We start from the raw sequence: 27741 nt of genomic DNA, 5'->3' as shown, positions 1-27741 counted from the left end.
TCGGTTTAAGACTACAAAACGAGTTTCGATGAAAGTCCTAATGTTTTCTATAAATCTTATGTGTAGATCGATAGAATGTTTTGGTTGTTTGGTTTTAAAGATTCTAGTTTTTAAGGCGTTGATCGTTAAGTTGGTAGCTATTAAGTTATTTCTAGAAAGAGTAGTTTTCTTAAGGAAAGGGAAATTGGAAAATTAAGATTTTTCATAGCGATTGCTGTTTTAATATTCTAGCTTCCCGCGGATCTAACTTTTGGTTTTTATACAAATTTGTAGTCTACTTATTAATTATTTATTGATACGAATTTCTTTCGCAGCAACTGAATATCTACGGTTTCTTGTTGGTTTTCCGAAAATCGTAACGCGGTAACTTATTTAAGAAAATATTATCTGGTCCGTAGGGTGGCGCGCTATCGGTGCGGAACACCGAGGACATTCTGCACTTTTCCATTCGAAATGAGCGTCGTGAATTTTCATGCCCGGAACTCCCGGGAGACCAGTTAACCAAGAACTCCGGGAACAAACGACCGCGTTGAACGATTGGAAACAGAGACGATTCAAGGAGTGGAGAACGAATATCGAGTCGTGACGTGCATCGGAAGTGACTGATTAACCATCGGCAATGATAACATTCGTTGCGCAATATCGCACAGCGAAAAGTGCCCACCCTCGTTTCGCAATATTCATGAGACGAGCGACGCACTGGATGAAATCGTAGACAAGCGATTCAATTCAGGAACTATAAATAACGAACGGTGATTTACTTTCTTCGTTATGGAACACGGAAATTTACATTTTACAATCTTTCTAGATGCGGCGTTCAATACTCGGCGAATTATTCTGTCGCTGCTGTGCAAATACTGGGACGTGTCTCGAGGAGGTTTAAACAGAATCTAATTGTACATGCCAGGTGAAAGGCACAGGTGCGATTTGTAAATCTTATTTCTATTCGACAGATGTTTCATCGAATCGAGGCAAGGTTTCCGATTCGATGAAATAACCATCGACTAAAAATAAAACCTACAAATCTCACTAATGTAAAACATTCGAAACGAACGTAAGAATTTCGGAATTTCACATGAATGATCCTTACTATAATCACAAACTAAAAGAAAAATAGAAACCAAATACATGAAAACACCCCCGAAAACTCAAACCCAAACTAACCTCTTCCCACGAAACAACTCGCACAAAGAACAAAAGAAGATCAATCAAAAATGAAAATTATCAAGCAAACATTCCATTCGTCGCACGAAAATCAAAACGCCGGTACACGCTGTCACCTGACAAAAAGGACACCCACGGTATATCGATTTCCAGCCTCGAATTCACGATCCGCACAGACCGGAGCGCAACTTTTCTGCGGTCCGTTCAACGTAGCGTCTCTATTTTTTTTTTGTTCCTTAGGAAATCGAGGGGATTCGTGGGTGGACAGCGATAGCGGCGGCGCGCTGTCGAAGACAATGGCGCCGCCGGTTTCTATTCCGTTCGGGGAGCCTTTCAAAAAAACGCCGGGGGTAAATTCGCCGAGGAATATCGAGTTGGCAGGTATCAATGGAGGGATGGCGGCCACCCACGTGTCCGTCGCGGCGGTAGGGCTGGAGTCGGTGGAGGGTGGGGAACGGTCGCGAATGGGGGAGGTCGAATCTCTGGCCCAGATTTGGAATATGGGTCGGGTCACCTGCATCCGTGCATCCCCCGGGCTACGGCCGGGGCTGTACTGCAGGACCGCGCGCGTATTCCATGCACTCGCGGCAGCCAGTAACACGGTCATACGTGACAACCGCAGCTGACCGTCACGCGTCGAATTTGAATTGATAATACGCGTAATTTCTGACCGTCCGTGTTGCCGCCGGCGATAACCGAGGAATAATTAATTGCCGGCCGTGAGTCGCCTCTGTTCTTTGACACGCGCCTCTGCACACAGATAACGGCGGCCACCGGTGTTTGAATTATCTTAACCCCGCGCAGGCCTTGTCAGGGGTTGCTTTGACCTAAAAAGGCTTTAGGTCTTCTGGGTACTTTGATGGTCGTTCCGTATGGATGAATTTGTTGATTGGTAATTTTCAGTTGATTTTATAAAGTTCTTTCGTGCTGATGAGCGTTTAGATAGCTTTGTTTATAGTTCGTATCGCGGAATGATTTTATATGTTTGGATTGTGAATGATTGCGTGAAAAATATGAATATGTGGACGGCGAGATGTTGACGTTATTAAACGTGGTAATAGTTTATTTTGGAAAGCGGTGTTTACAACGGAAAAGTTATTGAGATAAGATGATACGAATATATCTCTGTTTCAGCGTCAGATGAGGAAGTTACTAGGATTAAATACATTAATGGCCTGTTAGCTGCGGCGATTTTAGTTCCGTTATAGCCTGTTTTTCGAAAGCAGAGGAGTGTTGAGACACGCTGATAATCATAATAGTTGTATAACCTGCTCTCGCTACTCACATTTTACGAGTACTGGGAGATTGGAGTGAGGTGAACAGGTATTACGACCATCAGCGTATCTTACATCGGTTTCCTTCGTTCGAAAGAGAAGTCGTAAATGCGGCTCTGTGTTCCCGTCGCTTCTTGGTGCCATCTTAAAGTAAAATTATGGAGGTTTACAATTCGTGAACGGGGTGGTTTTCACTTGAAACCCTGACTTATTCGAGTGTGAAATACCCAGAGGAAGGAAACAGGCGTAATTTTTGGAAAATTCGAATCTTCTAATAGATCTGGAGCTGAGAGCTGAACGTCGAAGCTTATAAGTAAGCACGGTTGCGGTTAGTTCGCGATACACAGGTGTTACGAACGTTCGATGGCTCGTTATTAGGACTGTTAGGATTGTTGATTTAATAGTGCGATACGGGCTCCAATGAAGTTGTCGGGAAGTTATTGGGATAACGATGGACCGTTTATCAGAAATCGAGAAGTTAACTGTATTACTTCTATAACTCTAGGAAGACTAGGCCACGAGTGAAACTCGCGTGGATAACTATTTTCGGTTCATTTCTGAAAAATACATATTTCCGGTCAATAAGAAATAATTTCCCAAAATCAGTCTCAAACATACAGACGACAACAATGATTTCGAAATGTTCCGTATAAAAGAGATACAATATAGTTTCCATATTTTATAACATTTGACTAAATAGATCCACTTTCTGCTCTATCCAGACTAGTCTCCAGTCAACGCGAAATTATCCGACCTTACGTTGTACCTTACAAACTCTATCATCGAACAGTATCAAATTGCCGGCGCAATGTATGAAATCCACCACGTGGGCTCAGAAAATATTTCATTCGTGTTGCGCGCATAAAACAGGGAAAACGAAAAAAAATAATAAAATATCTCTATTTACGCAACCCATTCCCTCCCGCATATTCCGGAGATATATTGGATCGCAGCGAAAGCATCGCTCTTATCAAAATAATTCCATTCGCCGAGCGGAACGGGAACAGCGGCGAGGGAGGCAGAGAGAAACCGAGTCTATACGAAACAGCGACGCGAGATAGAGCCGTGGAGCCAGGCTGCGCGATGGTTGCGCCGCGTTTCCCGCTATCCTTTATCAGGAATGATGCGTACAGCGAGCAAGTTGTCACGCGAAGAGAAACGGTACGACGCGACGCGACGCGAACGAGCCTCAACCGCCGGCTTTCTCTTTCCCCGCGTCTGTCCCGGCCTGCGCTTTGGCAACCGGCACACCCACATCCGCATGATTATAACGGCACCGTGGGGTTTGAGTAACTGGGGGAAATTTGCGGCTCGCGACAAACAACGAAACAAAGTTAACTTCGCCGTTTAACAGGGAACTTTTGAAGCCGCCGTCCGCGCCACGCTCGACAGCGTCGCGGCAGCGTATACCGCAGCAATGGCCGTCCCCGATTCGCTTCATCTGCCATGCCGCCGGATCCTGCCGCCATTCGGGACACCCTCCTTCGCCGGAGGTTGCTACCCTCTAACCTTTCCGGCGAGACGTTCCCTTCCCCGATAAACTGGAGCGAATTTATCGATTATGCAAAACGGCCGAGCATTTTTACATCTCCGCGAGCAGCGGAGGGCACGACACCGGGTTGGGGCGCCGCCAAACGGGACGCTACCGCTCGCGAGCACTCGCGAATGTTAATTCTGCAGCGACACAATGTATAGTATACCTCTCGCTGCGAGAAGCGAAACGATGGAGGAAGGGAATTGATAGCGGGGAAAAAGTCGACTGGAATAATTAAATCGAGAGCCGGCTGGGCTCTTTTGTCGGGGACGCGGAGTCGCGCATTCCTCTTTGCGATCGTCTCGATTGCAAATGTTGCTGCGATGAATGAGCGCGGCGCGTTACGATGGATATATTGAAGTTCCTTTCTTGGTCTTCGCGCGGAAGATCGGTTGAAAGGTTCGGTCGAGGTTGCTGTGATCGGTGTGCAGATTCGGAGTTGCAATCGCGTATAACACTAAATGACCTATTCCTTGATTTTTTCTTTTGCGATTACCGAAGAGCTGATATCTCTTCGAGGAATTACTAAAGAAGCTGATTAAGTAATACGTAAGTCGACATTTAAACCAATTCAAATCTTAATAAATCCACGTTTGTAGTTTTTATAATGAAATTTTCAAAAGTCAGTTTATGTGCTCAGTAGTTCTAGTGTTAAAGTTGAAGAATGCAATTGCGAAGAAAAAACGGTGGATGTATAAGTGTTGCACTGAATCCTTGTAATGTTATTCGGTCATGCGTTATTGAACAAATGTGAATTTGAGATTTGCTTCTTTTATTAATTTCTGGTAGAATAATTTCAGTGGAAACGCGATGATAAAATCAAATGCAAGGATAAATAAATGTTTCCGGGCTTCCTGTTTCGGTGCAATGAAAATGCGACATTCACTTTTAGACTCACCTCTGGATTGCAGATCTTGTATTTCGTACTCCACGGGCGATTCTTGCAAGGCTTCCTTCTGCAGCGTCTCTGCTGCCGCGAAATTCCTCCGCCGCAGCTCCTACGATGCGGATATCATGTATAATTAAAAAACTTCCGTTGTGTACGAGCGTTTATGAAATAAAAGACAACAGGCGGGGGTAGCTAAATATCGGACCACCTTAATTATATTCAGAACCGTTAGGAGTATTCTGATGCTCGACTCCAAAATGGAAACTTCGCTGAGTGTTCTACGATACTCGCACTCGAGGCTCGTTTTATTTAATATAATTAACTTTGTTGACTGTGAAAGAATCTGCGTTGATAAGAGACTTTAGTTATATCTAAAACTTGAAAAACTGTGGTCATTATTAATTTATATAATATAATCTATATATAATACTATCGATTTATGTATTTCTATAGAAAAATGTGTGATTGTATTGTGTGAACGTTGAAATTCCTTTGTACTAATAGCTACTGTTTCGAAATTACGTAATTTGTTCATGCAAAATACTGCTACTTCAGAACTGTCAATAGTCTAGAAGCTTCTTAGCAACGTCTAAGATTTTATTAAAACATTTTTCATTCGGTCACATTCGAAGCAACACTACCGAAGAATTTTTCTGAAATAATCGTCTGAACGATAAGAAGGTCCACAGGAAATTAGAAAAAGATATAATCGGAAAATTCGAGGCATCGGATCGCAGTGACGTCGCGAGCATTTCCTTGACGCCGGCCCGACTCGCAGCAAGAGTTTAACTGGCACTCGCGTCTCCGGTACACTGCAGCTCTTGGTAGTTCGCAAACGTGACGTCGCTACTTAAAATTTGTTTCATACCCGGCACGGTTTAAAATTTAAAAGCGATGGAATAGAGGGAACATGCATAACGAAGAGGATCCTCCAGTTCGCGCGACAACGAAACGTTCGCGGGGGCGAACTGCTTTCAAAGGGACCTCGTTTCCGAAAACTTCCGTCGATGCCTGGGGAATTTCGTGCTTTGCGTCCGTGCCCGCTTCAATTTCGAAATTAAATGTCGCCGGTACACGGCAAGGCGGAGATAAAGAAATGAAAACTCTCCGTCGTTGAGCTCGATCAATGATTCCGAATGTAACTTGAAACGCGCAGGTTGTTTCCGAATGGACCGTTTTAATAAACAGATATTAAAGGAGAAGTTCAGATACTGCTTCGTGTTATAAGGTTAATGATAAATTAAACGAATAAATATGTAGCGTACAATATAATCGTGCAAATGAAATTTACTCAACGAAGGGAAAAGACATTAAATCATCGGTAATAAGAGGTAAGGTGGAATGCCGATTCTGATTAAGGTTTTCAATCGAAAATTGATTGATTCGTTCCTTTCAAATTAGATAGAATATTCTTAAAAATTACATTTGTCCACTTCGATGCATTGTCATTCATTATTTTAGAATATTCACCAATTCTCGTTCATCACTTTTTGCGTACAACGAATGAAGCACTCGTCAATCTTTCAAATTATTCGCGTTGAAGCATGTGCACCGTGGTATTTGAGAGCAATACCATGAAAGTGTTAATTCATTTCCCCGGGCGACGTTTCTTTTGCGCTCAATATTATATTTCCACGATTGCTCTCCTCGCGACATTTTATTCTCGCATTCTCCCCCGAAACAAACTGGCACAATCAGACTGGAAAATTCTGGGTCAACACCTCGAATCTTTAGAACGGCCCCTGAACCGTCCTGAAGTCGTCTTTCTCGCGGGAACAACGGGACAAGCTGAATACCAGTATTCAAACCCTTGTTTCCGTTAAACACTCGGCGAAAATCTCTGAGCCGTGTTTCGCTCATCTAATGACTGTCATCTTCAATTATCCGGGGGTTTATTAAATTCTCGAACAAACTCCCGGCTCGCTCTTGATAGCGAATAACTCAGCGGGACCGACCCGCCGCGCACGCGTTCGAGTTAATGAAATTTTCCGCGAGTTACGATTCGACTTGCGCTCACGTTCGAATCTCCTGCCCCTCGAGCGACTCGAGTCTTACACGGCCAATAACGCTAATTGATTAACTGCTGATGTTTACGCGTACGCGCAAGAATTCCCGTGGAAAAATTTATACGAATTAATATATCGGGCAGGCACTCTGCGCGGTCGATCGATGGCTCCGTTAGTCACGGAATATTTAAAACGAAAATCTCAATGGAAACGTCGGAACTTTTAACTGAAATGGAATTTTAAACAATCGCGGCCGCGCGTGTGTGCGTGACTCGCGAAAAATCCAGAAAATCCACGGTTTACCGATCAGTAATATTGACCCCGTTTTCGCGTTTAACTGCGCTCGCGTAATGATCATTCGCCATTGTCACGTTTAGTTTGATCATCAAATTGATGTTCGAATAAAACTCTGCAATAACGCCCATAATGAATGTTATTACTTACACGCGGCGCTCAGCAGTTTCAGTCAATAGTCGCGCAAATCATTCTCAATTTATTACGAGTGAATCGTGAATAATTGAGAGCCCCTTCGTCTCGAATAATACTAAAGCCGGCGTCCGGTTTAAAAATATTGTTTTATCGTGGAAAGTTTAACACCGTCGCATCGAGGGTCGGTGACTCCAAAATTAAAACACAGAAACGTCTAAGTAGAAGAAAATCCATGTCGTTGGCAAATTTCTTGCAAGCCGGGAATACAGCTATCCTAAAACTACATTTTCAACCGAAGGAAGGAAACATCCTTCATCCTTAAGTAGTCCTTCAAAATACTTTGAATAATCCATGACGAAAAGTCACCGACATGAGACTTCCCAGTTCCACCTAACCCAGATCTCAAGATATAAACTCACTGCACTCTCTAAAAATCTTTAATTCGTCCTCAAAACGCAGACAGCGAACGAAAAGTTTAAAGTGTTCTTTTTATACAACCCAATGATACAATGGTTCTATTTCATGTATCGAATCTCATTCTTAACCTCTTGCCTTGCAAAGCATGCCAGATCCGTGGTAAAAATATCAAATGTAAATCCAACAGACACAAATACCACTCCACTCTTCTCATTTCAAATTTAATGCAACTTTCCCGTCACCAATTATCATCACACCGTCAACCACATTTTCCTCGAGTATAGAACAATCCTAGAATTTCCATTTTTTCCTGTAAATTGTTAATTGCGAAGCTGAGAAAGAGCTCGCAGAGCAACGGGTTGAAAAAAGAGATGTTTCAGCGAATGAACGTGACCGTCGTTATCATTGTTAAATTTACGTCCCTTTTTTGGCCGGCCCAAGCGTCATACATTTTCATTTGTCGCTTTCCGTGAAGCGTGATTCGTATTTCCCGCGGCACGTTTCGGGGACTGCGTCGCGCCGTAAATCGGCGGCCGTGACCACGGAAAAAATTTTAATAATTGTATCGGGTCGCGTGAAACGAAGATTTACCGGTCGTCGGGCGGAACCGTCGAATGTACGCCCCCACCCCCCCGTACATCATACAATAAGCTTCTCCGGGTAGGGCGAGTGCAGTTCACCAGTAGCAAGCGTCATAAATTACTTGCCGGCGCAGTCTGCGCCGTTTCTGGTCGACTGAAAAACGAGCTGCCCGCCGCCCGGAACTCGCCGCTACCGAAATGAGTTCTGAAACGCTTAACATTCCGCCGGTGTACCGGGCTCTGCGTCGCGACCCGATATTAGACGGGAAACCCCCCGTCGAAGGGAAATCGGATCGGATCCGTGATTTTTGAAGAAAAGATTCCTGGCAAATGACAGTAACACGATAAATTAACCTATTCATTGATTCACGTTGCACAGGGTTACTTTTGTAGTAGAATATCGGTATATCTTTTAAATACAGAGTAAGAGACAGAGATGTAAGCACAAGCTAACTTCAGAGAACGGATTTTTGTTCATTTCTTTCTTTCTGATACTGTGAGAGTTATTTTATTTGAGGCAATATCGAATCATCCGGATTTTAGGTACTGTCTTGTAATCGATAATCTTGATCATTTCTCTGTACGGTTATTTTAGCAAAGAAAAGTGGCTACAATTATTTACTATTTGGCGTTACAATCTTTATATTACATTATTATCAATTAAACATCTTGATTAATTCAGAAGCGTCAGCCATAGGTGACTGACGTGGCATTTAACGTGTAAGAATGAAATTTCGTACAGTATAATCTACTTAGGAATAGAACAAACGTTATTATAAATGGAATAACTTCCTTTCGATATTGATCTATCGAAATTTGTATTTCGGGAACCGGAAATTGTTGGAACATTCGTGGACCGACTGTGGCGTTGTTTTAAGCGGAAGTTAAATGTTGCGGGCGAAATGAATGGAAAAACTCAATTAAGCGTAGGAGGGTTAATTAGGGACAAGTGGTAATTCGGAAATAAGAGACACTCACCTGGAGCAGCTGGACCACTTGGACCAAGGCGACCACTCGCCCCACGCGATGCCCTGAAATCAGAAAGTAATTTGTCAGGTGATTAAATTGCGCGAATAAACCGTTGCTTCGCCGCGTGTTTATCACGCGGCGTAAAAATTCGACATTCAATTATCCGGCGGCGCTGAATTAATCAGGGATCGTATTTGCGGAACGCGGTTTCCGGGGAGCTGTGGCCCCGGTTCGATGTTACTTTTAACGAAATTGGAGAATCCGCACCGGGGGCGGATAAATTTGTTAAAACCGCCGGCCGGCAGAGAAATATCCGAATGGTAATTGAACCAGCCCCTCACGAAATTGTTGGCCAATTTGTAGGTGTAACGAGAAATTTCGTATTTATCTCGCGGCTCCGTTTGTTAAACAGTTCTCGAACGCGCGCGAAATTATGAAGAAACGTTCCCTGATTTTACACATTTTGTAAACCGATTATACCGTCGCACGAAATAATTGTTAATATTCCTTCCCCAATTAGCGTGGCCGCGGGAGCTTCATATAATCATAATCATTGTTCGTATTATATCTACGAAACTTCCTCTCTCGATGTGCATCCCTGACGAGGGCCATCAAACACTGAAACCTTATTTATTAACCTGTTAAATAAGCTCACAAACAATACTACGACAAATTAATATTTCAGCTTAAACTTACAACGGTCCCCAATTATTCATGCAAACGTCCATTTCTGTATTCTGCTCATTTCAGTGTAACAATAAGAAGTGTCTCGTTGATAAACAAATCCGATAAGCGGATAAACGAATCATTCTAGAGTCTGCGTTCTCGTGAAACTCTTCAATCATGTCGAACGATAATCAGCTTTGATTTGACACCTCGAAAAAAAATAGTGATTTCACGAGATTACGTTTCTCCGGCATGAAATATCGTCGTCGATGCTTAAAAGGATCAGGAATGGTTGTCGATAAGAGTGCAGTCGCGGAAGGCGCCGATATATCAAAGTATTTAGCGTCGTCGCGGCGACGGGATACAGAAACAGAAAAATCTCCGGCGGACACAGGGTCTGGCTCGCACATCGATATCCCTTCCCCGGGCAATAAGTTCGCTGCGGGACGTGATAAAAATTTCGGTGCCGCGCCGGGAACGCAGAGCCGCGACCAAATGCTCGGCACGTACGCGCAGCCGAACCAAGAGCGGATTTCGAAAATTCACTTTTGCCTGGGTCTGGCCCGGAGGATCCTGGTCGGTCGGCCGGGAATTCTTCTCGCCGGGTGTTTCGCGAGGCGGCCGAAGGGTTGGCCGCGCGATGACAGCCAGCCGCCGTCCGAGAACCCATAGAAATGAACGGGGAAGATTGATGAGGCGGTTTCACGGGCTAATACGTCGCCTGATGGATCCTCCATGGACTCGTGGCCCGATATTGTTCTTCCGGATGGGGCGCGAAACCTTTTTATGGATTCCGCCGGGGTCAGGGGTGACTCTGATCCGCGTGACCTGTCTCGACAGCGATGGATACGAATTTTATTGCCTGGCGATATTAAATATTCGTGAGAATAATCTTGTGCTCTGAGTTTTGTGGATTAGAACTTGTTAAAGTCGATGACAGTGTTTTTTGATCGCCCTATTAGTTGTATATTTTAATATTGGATGTTCTATTTGATGTTTTCATCTGTTAGTTTAAGCTTGTTCTATACTTATTAGCTTCTTCGTGTTCCTAAACGAATAGTTTTGAAGGGGAATGATGTGAAGTGGGACATTTACTTAATTTTCTTCGGGCAACACTTGTTTATTCGACCTTCGTTCCAATTACGCGGCTAACAGACGGTTCTCAATTTGCTAAAAAGGTTCTGGGTCGTTCAATCCCTTGATTTTAGTGGTCGTTACTTCGGTCTATTGAAAATACCGGATATAGTTGGCAAAATAAGTAGTGGATACTTCCACTCGACGATAGGATCATGTAGAAAATAAAATCTACGAAGCAGGGTAACATCAACGACGTATATTCAATCGAAATAAATGGAATTCAGGTTCCAAAGGATCGAAGGGTTCATCGACGATAGATCGCAGTATCTTCCGCGGTGGCTGGGCCGCATTATCGCTCGCCATTCGATTACCGAACCTATAGGGAGCGGGTTTAGAAAGTTAAATGTTTCAAAACTCGCGAGTAGCGCATAGTTCTCGCGGCAAATTACGTTAGTCTGGGGCCTCTGGCGAAGAAGCCCTCCCCTTCTGCTTTCAATTAACGTGCGCGGTTATCCCGGGGCACAACCGTTGAAATATAGAATCCGCAAAATCCACGCGTAATCGTTAACCCTTCGCGGGCGACGCGCAATTTCCACTTTCCTTCGATAATTTCAAACCCTCCTTTCTCCGTTAGAGATCCTACCATAATTGATCGATAATTTAGATTTTCTAACATGTTCCACGGTTATCTTTAATTTTCAAAGAATTCTAGTAGAAAACATGACAATTAATCCTTAGTGGTCTTCTTAAATTTGAATGAAATTCAGATCTTTTACAGTTTTCTTCGTATTCGAAATTTGCTTTCAAAATTATCGCGATTAAAACGTGATCTTTCTATCCGAGTACGTGTTATTCTATGATCTAGTTGGTACTTCCACCAGAAGAATGTACCGATCAAAAAGAGTTAAAACTGGGAAGAGGTTTCGAAATAAAATATGGAATCTCTCGCCAACGATTTTCACCTAGATAGCAGGAACCGCTCCCTTTAACCGGGACTCCTCGATAATGAGCTGTTGTATCGGCTTTCCGCCGAAAGAGAAAGCTGCTGGGAGGGCGGACAATTAATCCTTTTTATCCGAGCTGCGTCCCCCGAGGGTCCGGGCTGAAACGGCGGAACGGGGGAGAGAGAGGGAGGAGAGACGTGGGCGAGTGACGGGAACCACGCGCGTGGAAAGGGGTGAAACGACAGGCCAAAAATCCACAAAAAAATACACATAGAGAGGGAAGTCGCGAGAGTGAAGCTGGAAAAGGGGAATGGATGGGAACAGAAGTGATTAGAATAAGGACGGAAACGTGCAACGGTTAATGGTCACCGGGCTTTCCATGAACTTCTTCGGGAAAATTTATTTTCCGGCGTTCCCCGTCTATTTTCACGGTACGCGCGTGATTGAATCAGCCATGGTAACTAAGAGTGACGGAAGCGTTACGATGGACGACGGAGTGGGAGAAGAAGGGCCCGCGCGTGAGCAAGATGGCGGCGTGCTTCGACCGCGTGGCGTTGTTTTCAGATACTCGGGCACAAGTTTTGATGTCAAGCTGTAGCGGAACGAACGAAGTTTCTGTTTAGTTTCTATTCAGAGGTAATTATAATTCTGCTTCCTTGAAGCAGTTAAAGTACCGTCTGTATTATTTCCACTTGCTTCTTTCGCGAAAAGAGAAGATTTGTAAATCTAGGCGTCCCTTTAGTACAAAGTTAAGTAAATTACGTTGGAGTTAAGACGGAGATGATAATGCTAACTGTAATTTGTAGTTATATATTGTTAGAGGTAAATTATATGAGTATATACAGAGATGGAATAATAAAATGTAAAGATAAGCGAAAAATTGTACCGAACATCGAAATTTTTCAGTAAAAACGTCGAGTAGCAGTTTTCGGAGGCGCGGCTGGGGAGAAAACGTTGTAGGCAGCATTTTCGAAAAACTGGCGCCTCTCGTTTATCTTCCCTCGCGATTATTTCGGGGAAGCTCGTGTCACGGGACCCCGAAAGTTTCCATGGCGGAACGAGGAAGGTAACGCGGTGACATCGGGCCGTGGATACGCGTCGCGTTAACATTCGCCGAGTTGGTTCATTAAAAAAACACGGAACAAGCTCGCGGCGCGCTCATTTGTTAAAAGTTCCCGGGCGCTGCGCTGGCGCTGTTTGAATCGTTGATTAAAGAAGTGGCTCGGGTCCCGGACGGACTCGTTTTTCCTTCGTATTCCTTTCCTTGCCCCGGAGTTCGTGTATGTTCCTAAGATGCGGCAACGCACGGACAATCCGCTTCGGAATCGTTTAGTCTCTCGCATTCGTGAAAAATATGCTCTTGACGTCGGGGAATGTCCTCGATGTTATCTTCCATGTACGAAAGGTTAACCGATCAAATCGTATCTCCTACAGTATTATTAAGCCTTCCTTTCCATGATTTATTTCACGACTAAACTCGCAAGAGTTTATTCCCAATCACCTTTCATCAAGAAAGCGAACTAAGTTTTTTACAAAGCGGTAAAGGTTGAACCCTACGCTCCACTGTGTCGCTAAACTCTAACGCTTTATGATTTATTCCACGACTAGGCTCGGATATAGGCTTTCTATAGGCTTCCGGTTCTTGCTGTCTGCATATCAGTGTCATACTCGGCTACGAGCGTTGAGGGATTAAGAGTTTCGCTGTTGGAGGACCAGAGAGCTACCCGATTTAGCATTACGATCCGAACCTAACCCGTGGACAGGAGTGTAGAGCCGCAGAGCTGTAGCCATGCGATCCGCACTGATTTCAGCGCGAGATGTAACGGGTCCCAGCACGGTGCTGAACCGTAACAGGCGTCGTCGCTGTGACGATCGAAAAGTGGTCGACTCTGCGAGGAACGGTAGACGACGGTCTGGGCTAGGTACCGGAAAGCTTCGATGAGATTTGTCCTGAACGATCGCCGGGGTCCTGTGGGCACAGCTGAGTCGCGACGAGAGAGGCAAAGTGACTAGCACAGTGCCGTACGTATATAGGGCGGCGCGAAAGTCCGCATTGCGGAATGAGAGATCGCCTATCGGCCTATTGGCTTGTCCTCTGTGCTCGTCTATTTCCACGTTTCTGTCCCTATCCACCGGCTCTCTCACCTTTCTCCGCGCTTCTATCTGCCCGAACGTCTATCTTGCTCTTTCATTGGCAATTTGCGAGAGATTCGCAGCTCCAGGTGATACCGGAGCCATGCGTGTCCTCGATAAGAATCGCTTTTCGGTTCGGGACTCGCGACCGGACCGATCGCATAAATCCACGATCGGATCGACGCCCGACGCTGGAAGATTTAACGGATTTCGAGAAAATGTTACCTGATTTCCGTTGGTCCTTCTGTGACAGGTTTGATAAGCGACGATTGGACTTCTGTTTCTTTCGCCTTCCTCTTTCCGTTCGAATCGGTTTTTCCTGTCTTCCGTTGGTTATGCTGCGTTCTATGAATAGACTATGGAACATCGTGCGTTCGTAGTTTATACAAACTGGATGCCAATATGCGAAGTTCGATGGGATGCACCGATGATTGAGAAATTTTTGTTGGTGAATCGGTGAATCCCGCGGGATTGTTGTATGATCATGTATAATTCCAGTGTGGCTTTAATTAGGTGTGGTGTTGTTATAATATGGACTGACCGAAATGATTAGTACAATGCCGGATTCGCGAGCGAAGGGGAATGAAGCTGGTAGGGGGAGAAAAGTTTTGATCATAAACGACGAGATTCGTTTGCTAGAGTGTTTTAATGAATTTATGGCGAGAGAGAAAACACTCGAACATCGCTGACTTTCGTCGTTAATTGCTAATACCCCTCCTAGCAGAATAATAACGGACATTATTTGTATCAGTTTATTCTGAAAACAATTAGCAGAAAGTTCACGAATAATGAATTAAAGCTACGAAGTAACTCCTTAAATATTTATCACGTTCAGATACGAATTTGAGTCGCATAGAATAGAAACGTAATTTCTATGCGATTAACCGTAAGCCATTTACATAAACAATAGTTCAGAGTGACGGGAATTGCGAGCGAAATGTCGTATCCGCCATCTTTCGTTCGAATAAATTTTTACCCTCCTCTGATTGCTGCATTTAATTACAGCTGCAATAAGTAGATTGCGGAGCTCCATGCAAATCTCCACTTTTGCCGAGAAATTTAAAGAAATTCAGATCAAAGAAAACTTTCTTTCGCCGACCCAACGGAAGGAAAATAAAATGAAACTGTTTGGAATTTTATTGAATCCTGTACTTTATCGTGTTTTCGTAGATCCCCTGTACCGTTCGAATGCATACAATTCTCTGGCGAAATTAGTAATAAGCGCCAGGCCGGGAATCCTTAAATTGAAACGTTAAAAGGCGCCGGAGGGTGAATCGACGGTGATGGCTGGTAATCCTGTAATTAATTTGTAACTTCCTCCGACAGGAAGGAGTTCCGCGGTGCGAGCGAAAACAACGTTCTTCTTTGCATATTGCGCGTGCATTTAGACGCGGTCGCAGTTCTGCATCTGTTGTGCCGCGATTCCCTGCGCATTTATGCATGCGAATCTTCGCGGTCGCGTGCAGCCGTGCCCGCTTAGTTACGCGCCGCCTATACAACGATGTTGCATATGCATGCGTGATCGTGCCGTGTTAAATATCGTCAACCGTAGCAGCCGATATTTATGTGACACACTGACTCACGTCATCTTCCGTCCCTAAGCGATCGTAATTATACACGACGATTCCTGCAGAACGATCCAATAATTAAAATCATTCATTAGAATATTAATAAGAGAGGGATTAAAGCAACGATACGTGTTCCTCGTGCTTTAACACAAAAGGAAAACTGAACAATTGTGTTTTAGAGGAAAATATTTGGTTGATTTCTCTTATATCTTGAAACTATACTTAAGAAATATATTGTTAATACCCATACATTGCATTTGGAAACTGACAACACTGCATTAACGATTTTTACCTAAACTCTCGACAAATCGACGCAACCCTCGTATCCCTCATACATCATCATTACCTGAGTCAAGAAGACACGTACTTATATAATAATTTTCAAATTTTCAATATTCAGTTTTTCATATTCTAATTATAAACTCCAACGTTGAAATTTTATTTTGAATAGGAACTCGAATTTCCAATGCCATCGCGTTGTTCCGATGTTCCTCCAACGAAGTCCTCGTAGACGTTAACGGATGTCATATACAACACCAATTAATACCAGCAAAGCGGTACAGAATTCGTACGGAATCGGAAGCGAAACTACGAGACGTCGTTGCCGGAAGTCTCCTCCGCCTTCCGGCCGATCTCCTCCGCGCCGAAATCATTTTCACGCATTCGCGGCCCGCTCTCAAAGCCATTCCGGCCATTTACATGTATACAAGCTCATACCCGGCTGCCACGGGGACTTTAATAAAATCAAGCGGCGGCAGAGATAAAAGCGTCGCGGGAAAGAAGGGGTTGAGAGAAAGGGGGTCAGGAAAGGGGTCGGGGGGGCGGGCGAAAGACGGCGGAAAGTGTGTTGCAAGAGAGTAACGGGCCAGCTATTCCCAATTCCCACCCAATCTAAAATCAATCTTAGTTCGTGCTCTTAGACGAACTGGAAGTAGGATTCTAAAGGGAACCGTGAAGGGTGCGAGAAAGCGAAGGGCGAGCGGGGGTGGACCGGGAGGTGCGGGAGGTCGACCGATCACTTTTAAGCAGGCTTGCAAGTCTGCATTATTCAAACTCCACCGCCAACCAAACTAGACTTCCAACGGCACCCTCTAAGGAACCCCCTTGTGTCTTTCCACCAGTCCTTTCCCACCCCCACCAACCACCTTACACCTCATCCATTTTCGTTTCGGTAATGCACTAGATTGGATTTCTAATTGTATTCTCGTCTATCCGGCCGGAATCTTTCTCTCCAAGTGTTTCATGATTTTATGTTTTCACCCCTTTTCCCGAGAGATTCGGGTGTTCCATCCCCTTGGAAGTTTCTTTAACACTAGAACTACCAGATGGGACAGAATAACTCATTTCTCATGTATTCTTTCATAATAATCGAAAGGGTATAAATGCTTCTTCGAGAAATGATTGAAATGCTTGATTTATTAATGTAAAAACTAAAATATAACTTAACTGGCATCTTAATCGACGCAGTTCTATGGTTTCGATGAAAGAATGTTTAAAAATCGGTTCAACTGCTCGCTAGTTCTAGTGTTATATTTTTTACAAGGTTTGCCGAGCTGAATGTTATTTGTTTTTTGTAATTTGTGGTTTTACTGTTGGAAGTAATTGTTGGTGTTACGAATGGAATATCAGTGTTGTGTTTCTACAACAGATATATTAGGAAGATTTGTTGGTTTCTCTTCTTTAACATTAAGAATTACTGTTTGTTACAATCGTTGACTAAATAAATCACTTAAAACGTGCTTTCACCGTTACGATAATACATGTTTCATTCGTTCGAAACATCAAGGCAACCAAAACGGTTCAACCAGGAAAATCGGGCGCGTTCGACACGATTTAAATGTACCGTGTCCTCCCTTTCAGCGTTTCATCTCCGCAAACGGGCGCTCGCGAAAAAAAGCAATCGCACGAATAACGAGTTAAAGCGCGTTGCGTTTCAAATATTTGCTTTCGCGCACCAGCCACTCGACAGCCTAGAAATTCCAGCACACACCGCCATCGGATTATAGTCGTCTGGGAATAAGACCGCGTTTACCGGCTAATATAAACATTTTACAATTGCCGTGGCCACAAACTTGCACCGTTCCCCTTTTCCGCCTTGATTTTTCATCCCCTCCGAATCCTGAGTGTTTCAACGGGTGAAACGTAAGACCTTTTATTATCATTTAATATAACACTGAACTGCAAATAAATTTCATCGATCCCAATCAAATTCTGTACTAAAGTATTTAATCATATTCCTGGAAAACGATTTGCCTTTCATCAGCAATAATGATTTTCCATTTATATTTCTCTCCAGTCAAATAAGATTCAACCTTTCATTAATGTTCAGTTTTAAAATATAAATAGTCCATCATCGGTCGGCATTATTTCCTGTCATTTACTTCAAACCAAATTTAATTATTTGTTTTACTTCAATTACATCTAACAGATCCCCAAACAGTCTGCTTGATTTATCCACGGCGAAGTCACTTAAATAAATTAAACAAGCGTGTCAAACGTCCGATGGCTTCAGTGTCCCAATGCTAAAAAGAGAGAACAGGATATTCCTGTCGGATCGAATAACGTGTCGCTGAAAGCGGGGCCGTGACAGTTAGACTTTAAATCGCGCACGGCAGTCGCGACTAGTCGTTGTTAATAACTTTTCCCCGGCAAAGGGTAGATCCTACGCAAAAAGGAAGAAAATAAAACGGCCGGCTGCAAATCCGATTCATTTTCATTTTCCCTTTTCCCTCTGTAATATCGTGTATTCTATCCGTACCTTTTTCCCATCCCTTGTCGAGCGAATGGAGACGCGTCGAGCAGCGTCCCTCGATTCCTCGCAGGTATAAGCTTCCCTCTACAAGCAAGAGAGCATTGGATAATGAATATTCTCTGACTACCCGGCGACTTGTCCCATCTACCGTGAAAGGCGTCCAGAGAGACACGCTTGCTACTCTCGCAATAACGCGTCGGCATGCTCTCGTCGCGACGACTCATTGCCGGGTAGAAACACACCGAGGGTGGGAGCGGTAGACGTTGTTCCGGGACACGGGGTGTATTCTGAACGATACCTGCATGATGCAACCGAATAGATGAATAATTGAATACGGCTAAATGAGTAGTCACGCGAGAAATTTGCTCAGTTTAATTGAATAAGGAAGCAGGGGTATCATGGAAACGAACGACACGAGTGATTAATGTTTGAGGGTTCGATGGAGATCCTTTTTTAAAAAAAAAAAAAATCGCTCGATTGTACGTCGCATTTTACCGTGACACGTCTGACCTAGGTATATGCTAGAGCTGGGTCGTATGAATGATTGAATGCGGTTAAGAGTATCCTCTGACGAGAATATTGAAATAGTTTCAAGTGCTATGTTCTAGATATTTCTCAGATAAATATCTTCCTTCTAAATCGATTACGTTTATTTTTCATGTCACATAATAGAATTAATAGATTCTATTCCGTGAAACGAATTAAAAATTCTCGCAGCATCCGTTCGCTGCAGAGGAATAAATCAGGATGAACATCCCGCTCCCCGCGAGGAAGCATCTAGTTAAAATTATCTCGAGGATTTATTCGAAGACTTAAAACCAAAATACCGCTGGAACAAACAGGGTGCAGCGTGTGCCGGCTGTTTGGACCATAGCTCAGCGAACGACAAATTAAACTTTTAAAATTGAATTAGTATTCATTGCCGAGATCACGGCGATAAAATTTGGAGAAAGTGGCGATAGTCGGCTATACATCACCGGACTATTTCCAGGGGCCATCTCCTGGTGTAAAGTAACGATGTCGGGAGGAACAAGGGCTTATGGGAGTTTATATATAACGTGGGCTCACCGAAAGCGGCCTCGAAGGAGGTGAAGGAGCCGAGCCGAGTCGAGTCGAGTCGAGTCGAGTCGAGTCGAGTCGAGTTGAGCATCGTTCTCCTACGGTGTCAGGTTAAAAGGGGTGCGTAATAGGCTTAAAAAGACTGATGTCTTAAGCGGGATAAGAAGTAAGCCGCGGAAATAAATCTCGCGGTGCTCCCGTGGTCCTCCGGGGACCAAGAGCCTGACCCGATCTTCCGGAAGACCGATCTCGCCACTGCGTAATGATATTCGGGTCGCGCTTTATGAGTCTCGGCCAGTGGCGGATCCAGGATTTTGTCAATTGGAGGGTTTCGCAATTTTTTGAAGTTTTTCTAGCCTTAACCCCTTGCCCCATGATTTCTTTTTGAACTGTGATCGATGCACTTTGTTATTGATGATTTATTGAAACTAAGAGAAAATTCTAGTTTTATTCTATGTCAACGTGTGCTCTAAGGTATAATTATTGACAATAGAGGAATAATGTGGGATTTTCCTTCAAACAAATTGAATAATGTTTATTTTTTACCACGAGTTTGACACGATATTGTAGGCAAAGTTAATTCATTCTAAAGTATCTTACGCATCATTCTTGTTTTAATTAAATAAACATTATACTCTTGATTAATGTTCTCTTATTATAGTACATGTGGATTTTCGAGAAATCAAGAACTTTCTGTACTTTTAAGGTCACGATATTGTCACATATATCAAATGTAGAGATGTCGATAGAAGTATATTCGTTTTTAGTTTTTATTATTTATTTTACTGTATTTTACCATAAATGGACCATCTATTTCTCTGTTACAACAATTTTTGGAAACTGCTGACCTCGCCCGTGGATCCGCCACTGGTATCGCGCGTCCGAAAATAAAACGTTCGATAGCAGATAGCAAGCGGTTCAGGCACGGGGGCGGTTTAAAGGTTACAGGGGTGGATTGAAATTGGTGCGAGCGGCGACGATAATGGGGTGATTATAATAACAATAGGAGCAGCGGATATCGAGGCGCGAGAGCTGGAACCATAAATTTCGACCGCGGGGTAATGACTCATTCTTCTTGGAGAGGGTTAGAGGGATAATATCCCTAAACGATTTCGAACGAGAGTAGGCCTGAATGTCCCATGAGATTCATTCTTGGAATCTAAATGGTGATCTAGATGGTTCGAGGATTATGTAGGAAAAAATAGAATCAGGCTGGATGGTGTTAAGTAAGACGAGGAAGGTGTAAGAGTGTCGAGGATATATAGAATAATTTCTTTTTCCTCCCTTTACTATTCTGCCGTATACTCATCCACTTTGAAAGACGTGACGTCAAGAAAATTGGAGCTACAAGAAACACTGATTAAGGATTGCATTATTAGGGCGAAATATGTATAATAATTGAAGTTGAAATTTAAAGATTTAACGATTAAATCAATTAGATAAAAGAAATCGAATCTGGACAACGTCAAATAAGACGAACCACGAGATGATGTAAAGACATTGTCAACGTGCAGGATCCTTTCATAGCGAGGTCCTAATCGAAGTTCGGTATTCTGGAATCGGCCGATAATATACCCAAGTGTTTCCTTTTTCGAGATCCTCGACAAGGAGGCCTCGAAGACGCTCGGAATAAAACGGATGATCGGACTTTTAAGCAGGATCCTCGCGCCGCCTGCATTATTCAGGCCCCTCTTCCTCGGCGACGCTTTCGTCTTCGCCGCATCCAGCCAGTCACAGCTCCATTCCCGCGTGCAGGTGTCAATTTGTCTCTCTCTGTCTCTCTATTTCACTCTCTCTTTTTCTCTATCTCTCTTTCTTTCTCTCCTTTTCCCTCTCTCCTTTTCCTTCCCGATCTTGTTTCCTCCTCCGGGTTTCGTTCGGAAGTGTCTTCGGATTCGATCTTCGATCCCCTCGTTCCATAGTTTCGTTCGGGTCGCTCGAAATGCTCTTCTCCGACGCCGAGGTGGCACATTAGACTCCCAAATTATTGAAAGCAACAGCAGGATAGTGAGGGATCTCTGTCTTCCTCTCCCTCCCCTCCTTCTCTCCTTCTCCTTTGCGTTTAAATACGCTTGTCCCGCCGTCATCTTAGCGACTCCACCTTCTTCAGCCCGTTGCTAATGGAGACCTGCGACCGAATCCGAGATACGTATCTATTCGGGGTATTTTTGTAGTCGTTTCGAGTAATCTCGTCGCACCTGTCGTTAGAGAAGTCCGACGCGCGTGTCGCTTGACGAATGTCTCGCGCTGCGTCTCGGTTGATCACGCGTCTTTCGAGGGATCTTTCGTGATCATGCTTGGATCGCATTGAAAACGATGGGTCTCGAGGAAAAGTCTTTGTAACGTGTTCACGTGTCAATCCAATTTATGAGTCTGGATTTGGAAGACGATAGGGTATATTGATAAGGTGACATTTTTATTTCGTTTTAAGTCAACGCGTTGACTGCCACGATGGTCACCGATGACCGGAGCTTCCAAATTGCTTGAAAATATGTAACATCGGAGGTTAGATAATAGTATAATACGAGTACTGTAATACCAAAATATTAATAATTAATTCTAATACTAATTTCCTCTACTATAAAGGAATAAATCTTACTGTAACAAAACGCTCGAAATTCTCATGGCAGTCGAAGTGTTAAGAGGAAAATGGAAGGGACACTCGACAACGTTGATTTGTCTAATAAAAGAGTTTCCCTATGCATCGGTTATCCTTTAAAGGTTACAAAATTATGAATCACTTTTAATTCAGCAGCCCGTTATCAGATTCTTGTTAGGAGAAGAAAGAAACTTCTTGGAATATTATTCTCGGCTCTTCCGGATCGGCTCTCGTGGTCGCTAACGGCGTCCGAATTCTTTAATCAGTGCGGAACTACTCCGGGGAAAGGTTAATGAAGGTTTGACCGCATTTACAAGCGGAAGCAACCCGGTATGATCATAAATATAAATCGTAATCCCTCGCTATCAGAAGCTCTTGCCATGGTTCGGGTTTTATCGGCCCATAAAGCGCTGAAGTACGACTTCGTATTTAACGTGGACTTGACCCTCTGTATCGTATTGTCTCGTGTTGGCATGAAAATTTGTATTTCGCAATGGAAGTGTCCTGTTCCACGTTAGAAGCTCGTTAAGGTGTCCATTAGTCACGGAATAGACTCACTGACGGCACCCACTGCGCGGAAATTGCGCTCAAAGTCGTCGATCTTCCTGCTAATGTATCGAAGCTCCGGCATCGTAGATTTTCGATCAATTTTCTTCGTACGAAGAAACATTTTCGATTTTCGTGTTCTCTTCAACATCGATTTACGATGAATTTTACAATATATAACACTCCGAGAATGATACTAATATTAATTTCGTATTTACCAACATCTTCAGTCGAAAAGGAAGAATCAATCGACACGATGTCCGAAGACTCAATAAATTCACCGCAGACACACGGGAAAGAAGTACCGCAATTTAAAACACCGACACACGTTTCGGTCGCAATCGAAGCGACGATTACCGATAATAATTCAAACGCGATTCCAGCGAAACGATATTCTTCCGTTGGCATCGGCGTCATTAATATTTCTAGAAATCTAATGGCGCGCAATACTCGGCCGTAATCGTTTTATGAATCGTTAATGCGCGCCACTGCCCGGAGCGTCACGGTCCGGCAACGGTCGCGCACCGTACGGCGCGACTTCCGATGGAAACAATAATTCCGCGGGCCGAAATTCGATGATCGATCGATTATCGAAGCCAGCGAAAGGGGTTGCGTTTCTCGTCCCATTCGGAACATAATTTTCCGGGGGAATATCGCGGCTCTACGGTTCCGCTCCGTTCGGATTGCTTGATTAAAAGCTCGGCCCCCGCATTTTAATGGAACACCGGGGAGCAGATATTATACGGCGGCCAGGCGCGCTTTTAAATAATGGTTTCCGATGTTTCACCGGTGGAAAAGCTCGCGCGCGGATAAAGAGGTCGGAAAGAGACAGACGCACAGCCCCGCGGGTTAATTTAACTTGTTCCCATCGAGACGCGCTCCGCGGAGACGCGGAGGGCTTCGTTCGGCGGCGATGGGGGTGGGTGGAAAAATGGCCGGGCAACGGAGTTAATTTGTAATCGGCCGTGCTCGGCTAAAAGGCGGGTGAAGCCGATGTCGGCCGCGGGACGGTTGAAAAGCGTCTGCGGCCCGCAAATCGTCCCGGGGGAACGCGAGTTTCTGCCGGTGGCACGAGGGTTATTACACGTCAGTCACACCTCCCTCAAAATTGCGAAAGTTTTATAAGACACAACGATCCTCAGCCGATTACGTCCCACGCGACTTATGACCGGGAGCTTTATTATTGCGCGGCCGGGCGCGATATAAGCCGCGAAAAAACAAATTGCTTCGGTCCCGGTGTTCCCCTCGCCGCTTTCCCCGCGGGAACTTCGCTCGTGGTTTACACGCTTTGCGTCTCGGACACCGAATCCGAATGGATGTTATTACCGGAAATTAAGAGCGTCCCGCGCCAGCTTTGTGTTACGTCCGCGGATTCAGAATGCACGATGAAAGGTTAAGAACTGCCTTCCAGTATTCTCGTGGAATGCTTTTGGTCGTGTTAGTTTCTTTCCCTGAATGAAATTTCAACCCCTCTGGAATTTTGTTTTAGTGCTTATTTAATTTCGCAGATGGAAAGGTACATTCTTTGGACATATATTCGAATTTGAGGAAGACACGAGATTCTTTAGCTTGAGTTCCGATTGTGCGAATAATATTCAAATCCTAATGAATAAAGCAAGGACAGCTGAATTCAATCTAAGGAGACAAAGCAAAGAGAAATTAAGAGACAACCGTAGAGTCGGATATAGGTGCTCGGAAGTCCGGTATAAAATCTCTTTTCGAATCTTCTCGTCTTCGTTCTTTATTCTCCGTCATCCCTCGCCGCGGCGCTTCGACAGCCTATTCTTCCCCGTTCTAAGAACTCCGCATCACGGAATCAGAACTACAAGAAATTCCCGGCGTTCATCGTCCCCCCTAACAGTCCCACTTAGAGATAGCATTGTTCGAACGACAAAGCGGGCCGGAATCACGACGCACAGTCGGATAGCGGGGTTCGAGGCGTGCTCGTCCGCCGCGAGCCGCCAAGAAACATTAAAGAAGATAAACGTCCGGGAAACTCGGTCTCATTCATAATTCATGCCTGCTAATTTCTCACGACGTTGCGCGGGGCTGCGTTATTGCATTATCCGGGAAATCCTTGAATAATTCTGAACCGGCCGCGTAACTTCGCCTCCCGTTTTGCATCGCGAGTCGCAGCGACGCGCGGCCGCGAACGCGTCGCAGTCCGGTCGCGTTGCCATTTTCGGATTTTCAATAACCGCGTCCGATTGGCTAATTATATTTCACGGCGAGCACTCGCGATGGCTCCGGGACCGATGGCGGCCGGATGGTTACATACGGGATCTAATAATTCCGCGCGTCGCGGAGCGCATCGGTCGTTCGATGAAATAATTGGAATTCACCGAGCGGATATCGCCGGGGCTAGTGCATTTGTTGATTTAACTGCGAGGCGCACGGTCTACGAGTTTTCCTTGCATTTCGAAGAGCGCGCGAATAATGCCTAGCTCCGGCGGCGAATCGATTCTATGGAAATGCGTGATCCATAATGAAATAAAAATGCTGATGAAGGACGAGCGAGGTTACTGTTTTATTTTCACCCGGCGGAGTTCTTCGGTGTTAGGTGTAGACCTGATATATTTCTATTTTGACCTAGAGAAAACGAATTTGCACGATGGTACCGACTTTGATGAATGATCTGGAATGTTCGATTAAACACGAACTTTAATTAGTTTTCCATGGTCGGGTGTACATAGTTTCTGGGTCAACGTGGGAACAGTGCGCGCGTAAAGAGGGATGAACGCGATGCTGTAAAGAAGCACCGTCGAAATCAGAGAATTCGCACGAAGATGCACGTTACACGAAGGCGTACAAGATTCGTAGAATTCGCATTTAACGCGATAATTTCGCAGCAAAGTTGCGAACATGGAACCACGGGCCGCTCGCGAGATACGTGAAATTTCACGGGCCCGCGCGGCAATTTCGCAGCGAAACCGTGCCGGTAACGGTTCGCGCGGCCTAATGTGACTTTATTACGCGTCACGGTGCCGGGCAAATTAGAACACTGAATGCATAAAGGGACAAACATCGTGGCTCGGCGCATGAGCCCACCGTGAGCCGCTATCGAACCCAGCCGGAATAACGATCTTCGTTAGCTCGCGCGCCCGTCTCCTCGCGCGTCATTCACCGGAATCTACTTTTCAGCCGTGACTGTGGCCCTTTGTGTACTATCAGGTGGTGCGGCTGGGCCCCTCGTCGCCGCGGAATCAGCCGTCGAGCATCGGAACAAGTGCCACTCCTGCGGGCTTCTCCTTCTCCCTTCCGGCCTCCCATTCAGGCCCGCCGAAAAATGCGGAAGATCGATACACCCTCGTCGGGCCGGCTCCAACCAGTCATCGAACCCTGTCCCAGCGCAAATAAAACGACCATCGAAACAGCCGAGCAGCTCCTCGAGAACTCGGGCACACCCACGCACGCACACCGCTCGACGGTTAGCCGTCTTTCAGACACACGTTCCCCGTGTGCGCGTTGCATACGTTTCACCGTTTGCCGGGAACGATTATTCGACGCCGTAAACGTGGCCCGGCTGCCGAGTATTAACCGGAGCAACGGCGAGGAGTTCCGCTTATTTCACGCCGCGTTCAACCGGATCCTATCCGAGGCGAATTTGGGAACTAGAGTGCATTGTACTCTGGGCTACGCCAGTCCCGGGGAATTGAAGGATAACGCTGATTGGTTTGTTTCGATAGTCCTGAAGAATTAATTTGTTGGAGGTGAGATAGAGCCCGGTGTTCGCGATATGGGAGTGATTGTTTCGCGGAGAGGTGGTAGTTGTCGATGATTTCGTCGGAGATTCTTTCAGTATTTTCTATTCGTAAGTTTCTTTATTGAACTTCTGGGATACGACGATTTCGCGAGATCCGATATAAGCTATATAGATGATTATAAGAATTCTGGGTAGTAATAATGGAAAAGTTACTGACAGAGTATTTGAAAGAACGATACATACTCTACATGCAGAAACAGAGGGTCGAAACTGACGCGAAAGTCACGAGAAGTCGGACAAATCGCACCGTCGCGCCGTTTAATCGCCTTATCCGTCTGACGCACTCGAAAACTCGATTAACTCTTCCATGATTAATTAAATGTAATTTTTCCCGCAGGCATTTCGAGTTTCAGTCGACTACCTGGATGTGTCGAGAGGTCTCCCGGTAATATCAGCGGCGGTAATTCGATGATGTAGCGCCGTCGAACGACCGCCATCGCGTATGAACGTACCCGCGGTGGGAACGGCCTTTCACCTATGACCAGCCATTGGCAGCCACCTTTGAAATCGGACACCCGTTAAATGCAATTAGACAATTAGCCCGGAGACACGATAGACCCGGCGAGTGCTTCGTCGACGCTTTTCACCCTTCTGTTCCTCGAAAGAGCCACTAGAGGCGAGCGACGCTCCGCGTCGCGCCACCGGGGGCTGAGATACGAATGTTCATTGTCACGGCACGCACGGTCTTTTCTCGGAGACCTTTCGAGGCCCGCGCCACCCTCATCCTAGCGGCTTCCTTCCAACCGACTAATTTTCTTCTTCTCTTTCGTTCGCGTTTTACCATAGGAAAACCCTGAGCGACCGCATCGCAGACGGTTCTCCAGCTATGATTCTTACGCGAGCATCGGCATGCGAAGTCGTGATGAAATCTTGAATGAAAATGCAAATTTATGTACGTGTGTGTGACATATATATATATATTTCATATTTCGACGCACGAGGTAAATACGACGTGAAACGAAAGAGCTGGAAGAGAGTAATTATGCAGATGAAACGAACATGTAGGGGAATTCAATTTAATAATCATCGATACTCGAAGAAAATTAATTAACCGAAACTCGATATTTTAAATGGGTAGAAAAATGTTTCGTTGGTAACTTAATATTGCTTGTAGTTCGTGAAATTAATGTTTTCCCACGTTCCGTACATGATAATTTTTTAAAACTATGCCAATTGGATTGAATTCCCTACTTCGATAAGAGGAATTCTCAAAACATTGTTTATTTCGACGGAATAGTATTACATGCGTTCGGTCGAGTCTTGATAAAAGATGAAAACTGAGTGAATAACTCGAGTTACGATTTAGAGCAACGATTTTTACTGATCGTTCTGTTCAGTGACAAAGGTAAGGCAGATAGGCAAATGATAGTT

General features: G+C 44.7%; 1 protein-coding gene across 7 annotated transcripts in view; it reads right to left on the bottom strand.

Annotated features, from left to right (window-relative positions):
• The window catches only part of nolo (ADAMTS-like no long nerve cord), a 275704-nt gene that overhangs the window by 74956 nt on the left and 173007 nt on the right, over nt 1-27741 (bottom strand). For all 7 annotated transcript variants that reach the window (XM_076374403.1, XM_076374407.1, XM_076374405.1 and 4 more), the window contains exons 3-4: nt 9273-9325; nt 4871-4970 (exon numbers count right to left, since the gene is read on the bottom strand). In XM_076374403.1, the coding sequence (XP_076230518.1) occupies nt 4871-4970; nt 9273-9325 (153 nt within the window). The remainder of the gene's footprint in view (nt 1-4870; nt 4971-9272; nt 9326-27741) is intronic.

This window comes from Nomia melanderi, chromosome 2 (genome assembly GCF_051020985.1).
Source record: "Nomia melanderi isolate GNS246 chromosome 2, iyNomMela1, whole genome shotgun sequence".
NCBI lineage: Eukaryota > Metazoa > Arthropoda > Insecta > Hymenoptera > Halictidae > Nomia > Nomia melanderi.
This window is presented reverse-complemented; position numbering and strand designations above follow the sequence as displayed.